At 48.2% G+C, this 17258-nt stretch overlaps 3 protein-coding genes across 4 annotated transcripts; all 3 read right to left on the bottom strand.

Annotated features, from left to right (window-relative positions):
- Positions 1-262: 262 nt before the first annotated feature.
- Positions 263-4311, bottom strand: tmem168b (transmembrane protein 168b). The gene is made up of 4 exons (XM_085914412.1): positions 2756-4311; positions 2520-2662; positions 2148-2422; positions 263-2042 (listed from the first exon to the last, which is right to left on the bottom strand). Exons 1-4 carry the CDS (start codon positions 3887-3889, stop codon positions 1519-1521), a joined length of 2076 nt encoding a protein of 691 aa, XP_085770538.1. The 5' UTR covers positions 3890-4311; the 3' UTR covers positions 263-1518.
- Positions 4312-8553: 4242 nt separating this feature from the next.
- Positions 8554-12609, bottom strand: samtor (S-adenosylmethionine sensor upstream of mTORC1). Of its 2 annotated transcripts, XM_085915333.1 has the most exons (6): positions 12285-12609; positions 11410-11551; positions 11170-11295; positions 10948-11065; positions 10532-10860; positions 8554-10422 (listed from the first exon to the last, which is right to left on the bottom strand). In XM_085915333.1, the coding sequence occupies exons 1-6, from the start codon at positions 12442-12444 to the stop codon at positions 10173-10175; spliced, it is 1125 nt and encodes a 374-aa protein (XP_085771459.1). In that variant the 5' UTR covers positions 12445-12609; the 3' UTR covers positions 8554-10172. The 2 variants fall into 2 exon arrangements, with proteins under 2 accessions (XP_085771459.1, XP_085771458.1); XM_085915332.1 differs by having other exon boundaries at positions 8554-10860.
- Positions 12610-13205: 596 nt separating this feature from the next.
- Positions 13206-16969, bottom strand: LOC147055128 (uncharacterized). The gene is made up of 5 exons (XM_085913423.1): positions 16948-16969; positions 15913-16744; positions 15789-15838; positions 15643-15713; positions 13206-15321 (listed from the first exon to the last, which is right to left on the bottom strand). The coding sequence occupies exons 2-5, from the start codon at positions 16689-16691 to the stop codon at positions 13720-13722; spliced, it is 2502 nt and encodes an 833-aa protein (XP_085769549.1). The 5' UTR covers positions 16692-16744; positions 16948-16969; the 3' UTR covers positions 13206-13719.
- Between the last annotated feature and the right edge of the window lie 289 nt (positions 16970-17258).

Genomic DNA, 17258 nt, shown 5'->3' with positions numbered 1-17258 from the left:
ATTTGAACCGCAAGTGACGTCAGCAGCGCGACGGTTGTTTACATAAGGACAAAGGATTCATCACGGGATGACGAAGGGCCCCGCGTTTGAAAGATTTAATGATTTGGAGTGACACAAGGTTTGAAAAACGTATTTATGTTATAGTTATTTGATGTATTTTATTTTTTGTTGCAACTTGTATATGTTTTTATCATTACAGTTCAGTAGTTGTTGGCTCGTTGAACTAAATACAGAGCTGTTTACCAAACCCACGTCTTTCCTGGTACTTTAACGCTACAATATAGTTATGTATATACTAGATCTGTGCGGCGTGCGCGCGTTGGACGAGGAATTTGATCGATGGATTTAATGATTAGGAGTGACACAGATGGTTTGATAATATTGTTGTTATATGATAGTTATTTGATATATACTTTATATATAGCTTTGTAGCGTAGGTTATAGCTGTGTTGTAGCTTGTAACTTTGCTTAGCTTCATAAATTGGAGTGACACAGATGGTTTGGTAAACATGTTATTTATGTAATAGTTATTTGAATAACTCTGAATGTTACGTCAGGCCCGTTCTCAGCTCCTCGTTTGTGTATATGTCACGTTAGCATACCGTATCGTTTAGCCTGTTGTTGCTGGTTCATGTCTGTTCTTGGTGTTGGATTTTGACAAATTTGCCCCCAAAGTGCAATTTATATTTTTTTCTTTTCCCTTTATTGTGCATTTTATGGCTGGTGCGACTTATACTCCGGAGCGACTTATAGTCCGAAAAATACGGTACTTTGAAACCCAACAAAAATGTGAAGCATCCACAGTTTAATTTTTACTTTTCCCATCCCAAAAACCTAACTGTGAGAGTCATTGAATCAAGTGTAAGGATACAATATTAGAAATATATTTTAAAAAATTTGTTAAAAAGGCTGGTTGAGGTCTTCTTAGCTCTTGATAAAGCACTTTGGTGTTTAAATGTGTGCAAAGATCAGCAACACTTTGGCGTCATCACAGTTCAAAAAAGGCACATTGGGAATTTGTATTTGACAAATGTGAGCAATTAATGCTTAAGAGATGTATTGGACCCGCCCATGCAAGCTTGAGGCCACACGGCATCTGTACGTTTTGTTGATATGCCAGTTTGCTTTTAAACACCAATCGTATTTTTAATGCTAAAATATAGTTATTCCTTTTCAAGAGAAGGAAAAATAAATAGCAAAACACATTATTATGTCATGATGATGGCAGCGAATTAAAGTTCAAGCGCTTCAAGATGCCGGATGGTGTTTTCTGGTCCAATACATTTGCTAAACATTGTAAACCCATACAAAAAAAAAAAAAACAAGTGCAAACTAGCATCAAGCCTCCAACTGGCACAATTTTCTACATTGCTTGACCTTGATGGTCACAAAATTGGAGCGAATCTTGGTTGACTGGGGAAGAACAAGTAAGCCCCAGTTATAGTTTGTGGTCAGTAACAAAATGGTAAGAAGAAAAGCTGCCGATGGAACCGAAAAGGCTGTAAGCGGTTTCCCCGTCTAAGATCGGACCAGTTTGAAGCCTTGTCCGGTGTCCAGAACGGCAGGAGGAAACCAGTTGAGCTTGACCCTCTTGAGGCACCTGAGGCAGGCGCTGCAGGGCCACAGCAGGCTGAGCCCACCGCACCACAAGGCCAGGCGGACCAGCGGGTAGGTGACCCGGGGGAAGTAGGCCCTCCAGTGGTCGGTGAGGTCGTCGCCGGTGGGCAGGTGCAGCGTGTAGTCGCCCCAGCGGCGGGACACGCCGTAGATGGCCGGCGGCGCCCCGCCCCGCCGCGACCACGGGACGCCGCCCTCGCAGTTGTACGCCACCCAGTGCGACAGGAAGTCCCCCCGCTGTAGCTCGGCGGGCCGAGTCGACGTGGCGCCTTGCACGGCCACGTGCACGCCGTCCACCCGCCGCGCTGCCTTCACCGTGGCCGACGAGTGGTCGCAGTCCAGCACCAGGATGAGGCGGGAGGGGAAGGTGCCGTTCTTCTCCCTCCACCAGTCCAACAGCTGATCCAGACCGAGCGTGTCCCCGCCTTCGAGAGACAAAGAAGTTAACTCGGATTGAAATCGATCAAAGAAAAAGGAGTCGAGAAGACTTGACGCCCGGACCCAAGTGTGACATCATGATAGCGACAGACCTGCCAGCGCCCACTCCCCGCTGCGATGCGTGTGCCCGCTGTAGAAGAGCAGGTAGGTGTCGTGGCGCGGCCCGTCGGCGGTGCGCAGATCCATGAAGGACTTGAGCTTGGCCTGCAGCGCCTCCAGAGTGACGCCGCCGGTGGAGTAGTCGCAGCCGAACGTCTCGATGAGGTGCTGGGCCAAGAAACGCTGGATGTTGCTCAGCATGGCCGTGGAGCGCAGGTTGAGCTGCTGCACCTGCTCGGGGGGCAGCAGCACAGGCTGCCCGTCGGGGCTGCGTGGAAAAGTCACATTTTAATGTGGATTCTTGGGGTGATTTGTTTTCAATCCAATCTTTTTGGGGCTGAAACCTTTGACAATGCAATACGTACCTGCAGTAGTTGGTGGGGACGACCACGGCGTAGCCCACGCACGTTCCTCCCAGGCTGCTGCCCAGCTCGTGGAACAGGCCGTGAAAGACGCACTCCAGAGGGAGAACCAGCAGGAAGGTGCTCAAGAAGATGCTGCTGGACGCCTGGGTGCAACAAAACACAAAGCTCAGCCACGTGAACTTCTCAAACAGGACAACCGGATCACATGCGGATCCATAAAAGCCGCTGCCCCTCACCTGCCAGGAGAGAGCGGCGAGGGCGACGGTGGACACCAGCGTAAAGCGCAGCAGGCGCTCGCAGATGAGGCAAAAGTGCCTCATGCCCTTGGAGGCCATGATCTTATCCAGCCCGCTGCCCCCGCAAGCCTGGCTCAGGCAAACCCTCTGGCAATCGCTCAGCTTGCTGTGAAAGCCCCACAGGCTGATGAAGAACACCAAGTGGCAGACGGCCCAGAAAAGCGTGCACGCCGCCAACGCCGGGATGGTCAGGTACCAACGGTCCAGGCGAGCCAGCACCTGCGCCGCCACGACGACGAAGGTGACCTCCAGAAGCAGCAAAAGCAGCAGGGTGAGGCGGCGCCACAAGCCCCTCCGGTGCAGGAAGGGCTCCCAGCGCTCGGTCACCGAGAGGCCGCTGAAGTAAACGTCCAGCAACGGCTCGCACACCAGCAGCCCGAAGAAGCATCCCAGGGCAAACGCGTTGGTCCGGACTCCGAGGCTGGCGAGGAAGAAGTCGCCGCCGATGGCCACGAAGCACGCCAGGTTGGTCAGCGCCAGAATGGCTTTCATTCTGAGGGCCACCACCACGGCGGAGAGGGCAACGGCCAGCACCGTGACGCTCAGCGCTTTGTGGAGAAGCAGCGCCGTGCTGGCGGCGGCGAAGCCCGTCAGCTGAAGCCGCTCGGCCGAGGTGAGGAAGGCGGGCCGGTGCCTGACGTAGCCCAGCATCCTCTCCAGCAGAGCCCACAGAGTCCTCAGGGACACGCTGGATAGCAGCAGACCGTTGGCCACCTCCTCCTTGATGTTGCCTTCCAGCTCGGGGCTGTTGACGAAGCACAGGAGACCCAGAAGGAAGCCGAACCAAAGATGCAGGAGGCTGAGGCTGAGCCGCTCCGTGCCCAAGTAGCAGTACAAGCCGCCGGCCAGCGGCAGGACGAGCAGAGCCAAGATGAAGATGACCAGCAGCGTGGCGTCGGCCGTCTCCTCCCAGCGGACGAACAGGCCCAGGCACAGCGCCACCAGCAGGTTGAGGCCGGACATGTAGCCCAGGCAGCGGACCGAAGACCACACGCTCCCCTCCCCTTGAACGTCAAGTCGGCTCATCGCCGCTTGCAGCCAGTGGCTGACGCAGTACCGCAGAAAACGCCACATTATGGATAGATAGATTAAAACAGGCGCGTTATTATTTGAAGAGGGCGTTTCGCTTTACTTAGGGACATGGACGTCGCGAAAGAGCCAAAGGTTAGCTACGTTGCTAACTTGGCAAAAGTGGCTAGCCTAGCTGAAGTTAGCATCTTTCGCCGGGGTAGCGTGCGTAACAACGATCGTTACGAGAGTGGAGTGGCATTTTCTGTCCCTGATTGGATATCCGCCGATGTATCGGCTTGGGAGGGATGTGAAAAGAGCCGGACCTGTAGCCTTGTGGTGAAGGACATTTCAGTTCAGGAACTTCCGACGCGTCGAAAGTTTTCAAAACGCCATGATTGACGAGTGAGCACTGGCTACGAGTGTTGGCTCGTGAGTGAACGATTCGTTTATAAGAACGAATCTTTTCAGTGAACGAATCACTTCCTAAAGTGATTTGGTTTTTTTCTTTTTTCAGTTCATATGACTTTAACCAGTAGGTGTCGGTAACGCGCATCGAAGCTGGTGCCACCTTGCCGTAAAACAAAACGAAGAAGAAAATGACGTAACTTCCCGTTCACGAACCAGTCGTGAATTGCGTTTCCCGTTCACCAACTGAACAGGTGAGTGAGTGAGTGAGTGAGTGAGTGAGTGAGTGAGTGAGTGAGTGAGTGAGTGAGTGAGTGAGTGAGTGAGTGTGTGAGTGTGTGAGTGAGTGAGTGAGTGTGAGTGAGTGTGAGTGAGTGTGAGAGAGTGAGAGAGTGAGAGAGTGAGTGAGTGAGTGAGTGAGTGAGTGAGTGAGTGAGTGAGTGAGTGAGTGAGTGAGTGAGTGATTTTGCATTTCCAGTTCATCGCGAGAACCAGTGAGGGAATGTATCCTGACTTTCCGGGCCGTTGGTGAACTGCCATCCTTCCTTCCCGTACGTGCATCAACGGATCAGTCAGTGGACGTGTTGCATCTTCCTCCTGGCCGGCGTGAACTATGTAAGCCAGAATGTCGATTTACGATCTGCCAAGGAAAGAAAGAACCACTCACTTCTTTTATGCACGTTTTCTCCAAGCTAACGGCTAACTTTATTGCATGAAGTTATGCTTCATCCTCCAGGCTGTTCGGATCCTGAACTTTCTCCACCCTCGGCTGCATAACGTCCTGGCTTGGCTTTTGGCGCACGTTGGCTGCCTTGCACTACTCCTCCTGTGCTTTATTATAGGCATTGAATTCTTCACATAGAATGCTTTACATAGGAACATTTTCAATCTCTTTGTGTGTCTTGACGTGAAGAAATTGACAATAAAGCAGACTTTGACTCTGACTTATTTTATCACACTTATCGTAGTTTTTAAATAACGTGTATGCATATAAACGCCTAAATATGGTTATCCAGTATATCTACTGCAATTTCACATTAGATTGCTGGTTTGACATTTACTTTTATTGTTATTATTATTATTTATGTTAAACCTTGTCTGGTGTTTTATTCCTTGTTTTTATTTTTTGGGGAATGAAAACATAAAAATCTGACATTTGGTTAACTGCTTTATATGAGAATATGTATGTATTTTACGTTGTTATATGAGTTGGTGTCCCCCAAAAGAACAAATGTCAGCACAATGGATTTTTTTTTTCTAACCTTTTATTCAAACACAAACACATTCGGTATAATAACACCATCAACTACAATCCAACAAATACAAAATTAAAACATCAATATCGGCATAACGTGTGTCAGTTGGCATAGCAGCAACGCTGTCTGTCACTCGAATCTTCTCGAACGAACCTGAAAAAGACGGTGTACCTAATAGAGTGTCTGAATGACGTCACAGATCAACCAGCCAATCAGAAAGTGGGGGGTTGTTTGGGTGTGGCACTTTTCACTTTCATTTAAACTTTGACCATGATTTTTCCCTAATGAAGTGGCCTGTGATTAGGTACACCTGAAAATGGCGGTGTCCCTAATCGAGTGTCCGAATGACGTCACAGATCAAACAGCCAATCAGAAAGTGGGGGTGAGGGCGGGTGTGGCACTTTTCACTTTCACTTAAACTTTTTCACTAATGAAGTGATTAGGTACACCTGTGTCGGTGTGACGTCACAGATCAACCAGCCAATCAGAAAGTGGGGGGTTGTTTGGGTGTGGCACTTTTCACTTTCATTTAAACTTTGACCATGATTTTTCCCTAATGAAGTGGCCTGTGATTAGGTACACCTGAAAATGGCGGTGTCCCTAATCGAGTGTCCGAATGACGTCACAGATCAAACAGCCAATCAGAAAGTGGGGGTGAGGGCGGGTGTGGCACTTTTCACTTTCACTTAAACTTTTTCACTAATGAAGTGATTAGGTACACCTGTGTCGGTGTGACGTCACAGATCAACCAGCCAATCAGAAAGTGGGGGGTTGTTTGGGTGTGGCACTTTTCACTTTCATTTAAACTTTGACCATGATTTTTCCCTAATGAAGTGGCCTGTGATTAGGTACACCTGAAAATGGCGGTGTCCCTAATCGAGTGTCCGAATGACGTCACAGATCAAACAGCCAATCAGAAAGTGGGGGTGAGGGCGGGTGTGGCACTTTTCACTTTCACTTAAACTTTTTCCCTAATGAAGTGATTAGGTACACCTGTGTCGGTGTGACGTCACAGATCAACCAGCCAATCAGAAAGTGGGGGGTTGTTTGGGTGTGGCACTTTTCACTTTCATTTAAACTTTGACCATGATTTTTCCCTAATGAAGTGGCCTGTGATTAGGTACACCTGAAAATGGCGGTGTCCCTAATCGAGTGTCCGAATGACGTCACAGATCAAACAGCCAATCAGAAAATGGGGGTGAGGGCGGGTGTGGCACTTTTCACTTTCACTTAAACTTTTTCACTAATGAAGTGATTAGGTACACCTGTGTCCATGTGACGTCACAGATCAACCAGCCAATCAGAAAGTGGGGGGTTGTTTGGGTGTGGCACTTTTCACTTTCATTTAAACTTTGACCATGATTTTTCCCTAATGAAGTGGCCTCTGATTAGGTACACCTGAAAATGGCGGTGTCCCTAATCGAGTGTCCGAATGACGTCACAGATCAAACAGCCAATCAGAAAGTGGGGGTGAGGGCGGGTGTGGCACTTTTCACTTTCACTTAAACTTTTTCACTAATGAAGTGATTAGGTACACCTGTGTCGGTGTGACGTCACAGATCAACCAGCCAATCAGAAAGTGGGGGGTTGTTTGGGTGTGGCACTTTTCACTTTCATTTAAACTTTGACCATGATTTTTCCCTAATGAAGTGGCCTGTGATTAGGTACACCTGAAAATGGCGGTGTCCCTAATCGAGTGTCCGAATGACGTCACAGATCAAACAGCCAATCAGAAAATGGGGGTGAGGGCGGGTGTGGCACTTTTCACTTTCACTTAAACTTTTTCACTAATGAAGTGATTAGGTACACCTGTGTCCATGTGACGTCACAGATCAACCAGCCAATCAGAAAGTGGGGGGTTGTTTGGGTGTGGCACTTTTCACTTTCATTTAAACTTTGACCATGATTTTTCCCTAATGAAGTGGCCTGTGATTAGGTACACCTGAAAATGGCGGTGTCCCTAATCGAGTGTCCGAATGACGTCACAGATCAAACAGCCAATCAGAAAGTGGGGGTGAGGGCGGGTGTGGCACTTTTCACTTTCACTTAAACTTTTTCACTAATGAAGTGATTAGGTACACCTGTGTCGGTGTGACGTCACAGATCAACCAGCCAATCAGAAAGTGGGGGTGAGGGTGGGTGTGGCACTTTTCACGTTCACTTAAGATTTGACCATGATTTTTCCCTAATGAAGTGGCCTGTGATTAGGAACACTTGAAAATGGCGGTGTCCCTAATGGCCTGTCCGTGTGACGTCACAGCTCAACCAGCCAATCAGAACGTGGGGGTGAGGGCGGGTGTGGCACTTGACCATGATTTTTTATTTGATTTATAAAAAAAAAAAAAAAAAAAAAAGGATCAGTGTGTGTGTGTGTGGCACTTTTCACTTTCCGTGAAGCTTTGACCATGATTTTTGATTATTTGATTTATTAAAAAAAAAAAAAAAAGGATCAGTGTGTGTGTGTGTGTGTGTGGGGGGGGGGACGATTCGTTGAACGATTCGTTTGAACGAATCTTTTGAGTGAACTGATTCTCTGGATTCAGTTCACTTAAAAGAACTGGAATGCACATCATTACTGGCTACGGAAACTGCGAAGCACCAAAATAAAGCGCTGCTATTTATTCGTCACTAACATTGTAAATGAAGACCCAGTTGGTCAACTTTAAACGGTTTATATATATATATATATATATATATATATATATATATATATATATATATATATATATATATATATATAAAAAAAGTTTCGCCAAACGGAAATATATTGGTTTAAGACATTTTACAGATACACAGTACATAAGATGGATTGGGCTGAACATAAAAGTGAAAGCAAACGTATCCAAATGAACATTTGCAACAGAATTGTGAATAAATGACCATTTCCGTTCTAAAAACAAGGCCACAATTGTGTTAAAATGTCCTATCTTCCTAAAATGGCTACTTTTGAGTCATTGTTCAGATTATATCTTCTACATTAAAAATTCAATGTACTATAGTTCATTTGTATGATTAGGTGATAAAGTGAAATTATGACAGCACACATTGGAAGAAAACACAGACACCTTCCACTTACATTCATTTATAAAAGACACAACCATACAAGAAGCACACATTGTTCTAAACCAGTGGTTCTTAACCTTGTTGACGGTACCGAAACCCCACCAGTTTCATATGCGCATTTAACGAACCCATCTTTAGGGAAAAAAAATAAAAAATAAATTCAAGACAGATGGTTTTTTTTTTTTTTTTTACTGGTGCACAAAAGGAGCCGTGTATGAACATCACCTTGTTCAAAGAGCAAAACCAACCCAATGCATCAAGTCGCATACCAGCAAATCAGTGCGACTTCTATGACATTCAGGTGTGTTCGGACCTCCGCACTGCCGAACCCCTGAGACCCACCCAGGTTAAGAACCACTGTTCTAAATTGTTGAAAATGTATGATGATTCTAAACCACGCAAATGAGTCTCAAGGAAAGACTGGAAGACTACGGCACCACGTCATAACACTACCACTGACTTTGAGTGATGCTCTATTCAGAAACAGAAGCCGTATGAACATGTATTATGTATATGACAAGAAGAACTTTTGTGTGCTGTCCAAGTGTGACATCTTTAAGAGGGGGGGGGTTTGTGTGTGATGGTCTCTAAAAGCACCTCCTGACGTGTCGCTTTCTCATCTTGTTGGTCATCGTAAGAAAATAGGTCCATTTGCGACGGCCTTTGGGATCAATGAGATAAAGTGCCAGTTCGCCGTCATTCACCCGCACAAACCTAACAAACACCATCGTTAGCTATTAGCTTAAAAGCCTCAGCAGCATCTATTGCTTTAATGGGAAAAGAAATAATAATAATCATCTCAAACCTGTTCCAGAGGTTTGAACTAGTGCAAACGTTTTCAGTTCAGGTGGATTTTCAGTCTGAGGGTGAGCGACCTTTTTGCGTACACTTTTTTTTGTTCCATGGTGAGCATTTGTGCTTCAAATGTGGTTTGAGTTGGGTTTTGAAATCAAACGCTCTCGGTCATTGCTTGCTCACGCTGGATTTACATCCGCAAAAGTTACCGCGACCACCGAGTCTATTTGGCAGCAACACATTTGTATCGTTTCTCTGCTTAAAAACCAAAACTTAAAATACAAGAGGTAAGCGATATAGGCGCTCCCCCCAAAAAAAAAAAAAGGACTACTTCAAAACATTAGTACCTCGTGACACAATGAATCAACACAGACTTAAGTCACGTTAGTAGAATACTCCAGTTACATGATCCTAAAATGCTACAAATACCACATTTTTGTTAAGGATGCATCAATGGTTTGTTTAAAAGACCGGAACAACACCAAAGTCTTTGAGAAGAGTGCGCTTAACATTTTCCAGCTAGCCCGCCAGAGTCTTCTTGTTCAGTCTCTTCACCAAGCGTCATACTGCTCAGGTTGTCTTTTTTTTTTCCTTGCTAAAATGCGTCCCCACGCGCCGGGAGATGATGCTGGACGTCGAGTGAGCGGGAAGCCTCGATATATTGGGGGCGGCGCTCGCTTTCCGACTCTTAGAAAAAGTCAATCTACTGTATTTATCAAAATATATGTCGAGCGAGGGTGCTCTGAGAAAAATATTGCGTAAACGTCTCTCTTTCACACTGTGCAAGTGGTTTGAGGGGAAGGGCGAGGAGAATGAATGCAGCAGGTTTACGTTTGGCAGCGCAGCAGTTGAAGTGAGACAAGAGCGGGGATTGGGGGGGCGGGGGGGGCTCTAGGTCTGGAGCAGGATGGGGTCCTCCAGCTCCTGGAATCCGGGCAGCGAGCCGCTCTGGCTCTCGCCGGAATCCGAGTCGCAGGCGTCGGGCAGCTCGGCGAAGGCCCAAGCCAGCTGCTCGTCGTCCATGTCGGAGCGGGCCTGCGCCTCGCCGCCCTCGTCCTCCTCGGCGGGGTGGAAGTCCTGAGGGATGTAGAGCATCTCGGGGTAGTTGCGCGACACCAGGTCGCTGCTGGTGGCCAGCGACACCTTGCGGAAGGCGATGAGGTGCATGTGGGAGTACTTGACGTACTTGTAGCGCTTGAAGCCCAGCGACTCCACCGCCACGCGCCAGCTGCGCATCATGAGGGCGTGGCGGTTCTGGTGGGAGGAGTCGGGCGTGATGATGAGCAGGAGGCCGTGCAGCTCCAGCAGCTCGTGGGCTTTCTTGCAGCAGATCCAGCGCTGGTAGGGAGACGGGAAGTAGGACAGGAGCAGGGAGAAGACCACCACGTGGAAGAGGCGGCCCGGCAGGGCGTCGATGGGGCTGTGCAGGTGGCGGAGGAAGGCCTCCACCGCCTCGCCCGTCAGCTGGAGCGGCCGCTGGAGCTGAAGGTTGAGGAAGTCGCACTTGTACACGCTCTGAAGACCAAAGGACAGCACGAGCAGAGGTCAGAGTCATCGGGACAAGCGTCGTCACGGCCGCGCGAAGTGAAAAGACGCCCTCACCTCCACCGCAGGCACAATGTCGATACCGACCGTGAGGAACTCGTCAAACTTCTTGAAAGGGTTGAAGCAGCTGCCCACATCCAGGAGGCGAATTTTCCCCACATGAGCGCCGCCTGGACTGCAACGCACAACAACAGCTTGTCTCTTCTCCGGCATACAAATATCACAAGTCAAACTTTCTTTCAAGCTGGGACATGGCCGCCATTTGGGCACACATCTTACCTTTGGATAGAAGACGGCCGTCCACTCGCAGCCGCTTCAGTCGAAGCGGCGGACAACGAGGCACTTTTCTCATCTTTGTCCAACATTCTTTTCATGCCACCGTCTCGGAAATACTCCTGGCAGACGCTGCCGACGCACAAACACAACAGCTTCTGAATAAAGCCTTCGACGATAACAACACATTCAAATGGCTTATTATTTGGAAACTTTTGCGGGCCAAGGAAAATGCCTAAGTCTCACCTATGACACCAGTCGATGCGTCCTTCCTTTTCGCAGTTGACAGCCCAATGATTGTCGGCGAGGTTCTTCATGGCGACGGCGTACTCGCTCAGCGTTTGCTCATCCTCGCAGTGCTCGCGCCAGATCTTGTCAAAGTCGCCAACTGTCAAGTAAAGCAAAAGGTAGATGACGAAGCCACGTCAGCTGCTCGAGGGGGGACAAAGGTTGCAAAATCCAGGGCAAGTCGAAAGGCGTCCACGGGAATTGATGGCCCAGAGGAATAAACAACTTTGAAGGTTCAAAGTAGGATTCAGCAAATGAAGAGCAGAAGGAAGGCAACTCTAAAGTGCTTTTATTTGTTCTTCAACAGGTATTGGTCCAGACTCATTTAGGAGCTAATATCTAGTTAAGTGCTGGTTTATGTTTGACATTAGTCTAGTTCAATGTCGGAAAAATTTGAAAGACGACGGATGATTCAGTCGCTAGTCACGCTGGCCTGTCTATGCTTGACCCCCCCCCCCCAAAAAAAAGTAAGGCTAGGGTTCAATCGAGGCCTACGAAGTAAGTTGTTCAAGTGCTTCCGATCATTGCAGCGTCAAGTCACGCTTAAGCACAAACGTTAGCCCAGCCTGCTTCGTGTTTCATTTTACTCGTCAGTGCTTTCACTGCTGGCTGGCTGGCCGGCTGGCCGGCCGGCTGGCCTCCCTCGGTGGAAAAAAAAAAAAAACCGCAGCCGACGACAACCGATGTGTACGTGCTTCAAATATCACACACACACGATAACATGTCACATCATTCCAATGTTGGAGTAAGAGAGACTTTGTGTGTCGTTTTGAGAAGCTAGCCGCCTTCGATAGTCCAAACGCAGACGAAGAGGGCCTCCCTCCCTCCCTCACCTTCTCTGTATTTCCTGCGGAGCTTTCTGTGGACGTTTTTCACCACCCCTGACAGCTTCTCTTGTTCATTCTTAGCCGGGGATGCGTCTGGAATAGGCACGTAGAAGGATGCCCGGTGTCTCTCCGTCTCCCCCGTCTCAACGTCGTCGCTGGGGTCCATAGCACCGGTCCGGCCCGGCTCGGCTGATGTCTGGCTGGCCTGGCCTGAGCTGAGCTGAGTTGAGCTTCGCTTCCTCTTTCTCCCCTCCGACACAGCTGCTTAGCACCGGCCGGCCGGTGCGCGTGCCAAGAACAAGCAAGGTGATTGGCTACTTGTGACTCACATGTGCTCCGAAGTGACAGGCTGATATCCAACCACAAACCAGGAAACTATCGCTTCTCCTGTGTGACGTTCAAGTACCTCGTAAATCTTGGCTTCGCCTGTAAATGCAACAGAATAGCTCGCTCTTTCTTCAACCGACAACCTTAATAACGTGGTTAATGAAAGGAGCGTGTTTGAATCTCTGGCTACTTTTGCGCCCTGGCCTGAGCGAAACTTTTTGCAAACACCACCAGTTTGGACTCGCCTTTCATTTCTATAATACACCTTTACACTACCACTGTTAGCGCTGTCAACACTAAGTGCAATAACTATTTATTATTTACTTCCTGTACATACCTCATTCATATTTATATAAATAGCCATATTGTATATACTGTAAATAAGATTCTTTCACTTTTATTCTTTATGGTCCCTTTGTACTTCTTAATTTTTGTAATGTTTATTTTTAGGGGGATTTTTTTTTCTTCCATTCTCACTGCAATGGAAAGGGGGGAGAAGCTCTCCAAATGTCGTTGTACAATTGCATTGTAAAATGACAATAATGGGCATTCTATTCTATTAAGTACAAAAAAAAAAAAAAACATGCGCGCACACACACACAAAGTCAACGTTTTATTTGGCTTCTACTTTCATGAAGAACTTCTGAAACTGCAGAATACATACTTAGTGTCAAGAAGATGAGATTTTTAATAAAAGAAGGTATCAATGATGATCAGAAATGATTTGATCATCAATTAGTTGATTCATCGTTCCACCTTGTATACACAAATACATGTAAGGGAAGGGAAAAACAAAACGTCATTGTAAAATGTGACACATCTGAACATCCAGGCACAGCACATTGGAGTTTTCATTGACATACATCCTGTGTGCAAGTGTGCAGAAGGTTATTTGATTTCCTCATACAGAGCATTTTTGATTGCACAATGCACCCAAGCCAGCGATTGAGGTACAAAGCTAACATTGTGTGTTTATCATTCAAAAGCCAATCATTTGCATTGCAAAAAAAAATAAAAAATCCTACCTCTATATCGCAAGGAGTGTTTTGGACATGAACGACACGGATGTGAACGTTACATTGGAATTTCCACAAAAACTTTGCTTCCCATCCATTTAGCCTTTCATGGATTGTTTTTCTTCCTGACACAAGAGCCACACCAGCGTAACCACGTAGAGACCAAAACATGCCAGAAAATCATAATAATAAGCCGTCAACGCAAACACTGCTAACAAGCCCACGTATAGCAGCAACGTTTTGGAGATGGAGCTGCAGGAGGAGCAGCTGTCGCGTCTCGCCGCCTTTTTGCCGGCGGGTTCCGTCGGCGCCGACCGGACGGCGTTATCCGCTGGGCTTTCCGGACGCCGGCCGACACGGTCCTCCTCCGCAACCTCGCTGATGGACGGCATGGGCGAGGAGAGCGCTTTGGGTTTGCTCAGAGAGGGCCTCTTGCTAAGGTTGAACGCCGCGTCGGCGCTCGGGTCTTCGGTGCGGACCGCTCGCAGGCAGCGCATGTAGAGCTCCACCTCGTCGTCCGAGTCCGATTCGGCCGATGCGCAGTCGCTCTCCATTTCTTCATCAAGGAGATGGGCGCTGTCCGGATTCTGTCGAGTGGGATCTTCTTTGGCGACATCAGCCTCGAGCGAGTGAGCCGATTGCGACCTCCTGATGTCCTCACCCGGACTTGGCTGCTTTTCATCTCCTGGCTTTTCCTGGTCTTGCTCCTTCTCAACCAATTCCACATCTGCTCCATCTTCATCCAAACATATCTCTATTTTACCATCCTGGATCTCCACACGGTGTTCTTCGGAAACGTCGAAATTCATCTTCACGTGATCTTTTTCGATATCTTCAGGTTCTTCCGCCTCTGGAGAAATAATTTCAAGGTCCTCTTCTCGCTCATCTGGTGGACAGCGCCGCCGCTGGATGTCCTCGGTTTCACCTTGGCTAGCATCGTCAACTGGATTCCATGTGTCTTCAGGAACATTTAAATCGGTGAACTCATCGGTGACGTTCTCCTGAAGCTGGCGATTCTCGAGCGGGACATCATTTTTGCTTTGGTGCATCGGCAGACGTGACGGTACAACTGGCTCTTGGTGAATCTCGGTTACGTTGAAGCTTCTTTGTTTACTAGAATCCTCTGCGTCACTCCACGTGCCGTTTTCCACAAGAGGAACATCCATGTTGGCATCAAAGCAACCTTCAATCGAGTTCTTTGTCTCATGTTGATGGTCTCTCGATGCCATCGCAGCTTCTGACGGCTTCTCGAGCATCAAACTTACTCGCTGATTTTTGTCTTTGACGTCACGGCCGGTCTCGTCTTCTCCCGCCATCGGATCCGGACACGTCCCGTCGTCGTCGAGCACGTGACTTCCAAAAGCGAAGCCGTTGCTTTGATTTGAGCAGCTCTCGTTTGTTTCTTCAGCCTCGGAGACAAAAGCGTTGCAATGTTGAACGGGGGGAGTCTCGTCGTCGGAGCGAGCGTCGCCTTGGATTAAAGATGTCAAGGCGGCATCGCCGGGCGTCTCGTCTGCTCGGGTCGGCCTTTCACTTTCCAGAACTTTGTCTTCAGACCAAGACTCTCTCGCTGGGATTTTGTTGTCGTCTTTCGGACTGGACGCATGGAGTAGGTCTCTGTCACAAAAGTAGTCCCTCACCAGAGCTATGCGGGCCGCCTTTCGACATTTTCTGCGGACGCAGTTCTGTCTGATCTCCTCCTGTCCAACGAGAGGGAAAATTACAGATTATGTTCTCAATTAATTACAGGATAAAAACAAAAGGCTGTTTGACGTCAGATTGTGCCGACTCCCTTTTGATTGATGAGATTATTTTCATTCGCAGTAATTACACAATTTTATGCAACTCAAGTTCCATTCATTTTTTTATTTTAAAGTTGAACAAATAGGAACGCGTGACGCTGAGTCGTGATTAATGCTCGGCACTTTGCAAAATAAAATAAAAATACAAAGAAATAAAATACATCAAATCTAGAATCATTTTGATGTTTGGCAAGATTTGAAATGTAGTCCTCAGCGTACCTGTGAATTGTTCCTGTCTGCTTCTGACTGATGGGGAATTAGGATGACACTTTCTTCACGAGTTGACCCATCTGTTGAGTAAAAAGTTTTTCTTTTCCATACATTCATTGATCCATTCATCCATATAAGAAAATAAAAGTTTGTACCTGCTGAGCAGTTTTCTTGGGTAGGTATATCATCCGCTTGACTGTCACATCTACAATTTGATCAACACAAAGTTGAGTGGAGATGCCGCTGCAAACATTGCACAGTCACTATCTGGACAAATACCTCAAAACAGTCTTCAGGCAGCTTTTCTTCTGCCCATTTTGCTTCTGGGGGTTCTCCCTCTGCTCTTTGCTGCTTTGCTGGCACAACAGCACGTAGTTCCTGTTGTCGTTGTTGGCCCAGAAGGTCCCCAGGGGCGTCTCGTATCGCAGGCAAAAATCAACTCGCGATCCCTGCTCTCCAAAGGGCGGCACTAAGGTCAGCTTGAAGGAAAAGCGGTCCGTGTGAGCGTGGCCCGACGTGGGGATGTACTCGGTCAGGAGATCAAAGTGGCTGGCCCAGCAGTCCAAAGTGGTGCGCACGTACACGGCCTTGTGGAAGGACATGTTGAGGACGCAGATCAGGCCTTTCAGCGTGGTGGTCCCCGGGATCAACTCCAGGGACTCCAGCTCCACTTTCTGCTCCTGGACCCTAACCAGCAGATCCTCGGGAGACAACGGCGATTGGAAAGTCAGAGGAGACATGCTGTACTCCTCCGTAGCTAGTCCTTCGCCATCCAGGAACTCCATTCCCGGCGGATTGGGCACGTCCCACAAACCAAACTCCTTCACTTGCACCAAACTTAGACCCAGCGCGTCCGCAAAGGACACCCTCCTGGAACCGCAAGGCGGCGGCGGCGGCTCAGAGTCCTCCTCGTCGGAAAGCGAGCTCCTTCTCCGCGGCAGCGGGGAAGACTTGGGCCTGATGCTGATCACCACGTCGCCGTCGTCCTCGTCCGCCTCCGGGCCCGGCAAGAGGAGGCGACACGCCGGGGCCGATCTGGCTGGTCCCTCAAAGTCCATGGCTGGGCTGGGGAGAGCCGAACGGAAGGTGATCGGGACGCCTCGCTCGGCCTCTGTCAAGTGACATTCAACAAGCTCTGACTTAACGCACGGCGTCGGGTTACGCGTGACATTGTCGCGAGGGCCAACGCTAAAAATAGGCGGCAAGGGACTTCAGCTATGTACAGTAGTTAAAGCTCGGGCGCAGAAAATATCATCCCGCCGCCGTGAGTCAGAGCTTTGGAGTTGTCGCACGTAGCGCCTTGATAGCTTTTACCTGTGCGTCTTCCTCGCCTCACAGCAAGAACAAGCGGCGCGTCAGTGATGTAGCCAACGTTGGCTCTTGGGCTACTAAAAAACATTTTTTTTGTACAAGGCCTTATGACATCATAAAGACATAAAAAGAATGTGTGGCTTTACTTTTGGTTCAAAAGTGGAAGAAAATTCCCCCAATATAAGTTTAACCTTGATGCTTCTTTGAAGCTTTACAATCCGCTGCTTGTTGACTTCGTTGCCACCCCACAGCAATCGTCATCTCCAATATTTGCTCGCGGGCCGAAAACCAAATGTTTGATTTTTTTGTATTAG

The sequence above is a fragment of the Syngnathus leptorhynchus genome, chromosome 6 (assembly GCF_054491065.1).
Source record: "Syngnathus leptorhynchus isolate UIUO chromosome 6, UIUO_Slep, whole genome shotgun sequence".
Classification (NCBI taxonomy): domain Eukaryota; kingdom Metazoa; phylum Chordata; class Actinopteri; order Syngnathiformes; family Syngnathidae; genus Syngnathus; species Syngnathus leptorhynchus.
The sequence above is the reverse complement of the archived record's forward strand: the minus strand, read 5'-3'. Positions and strand labels throughout refer to the sequence as shown.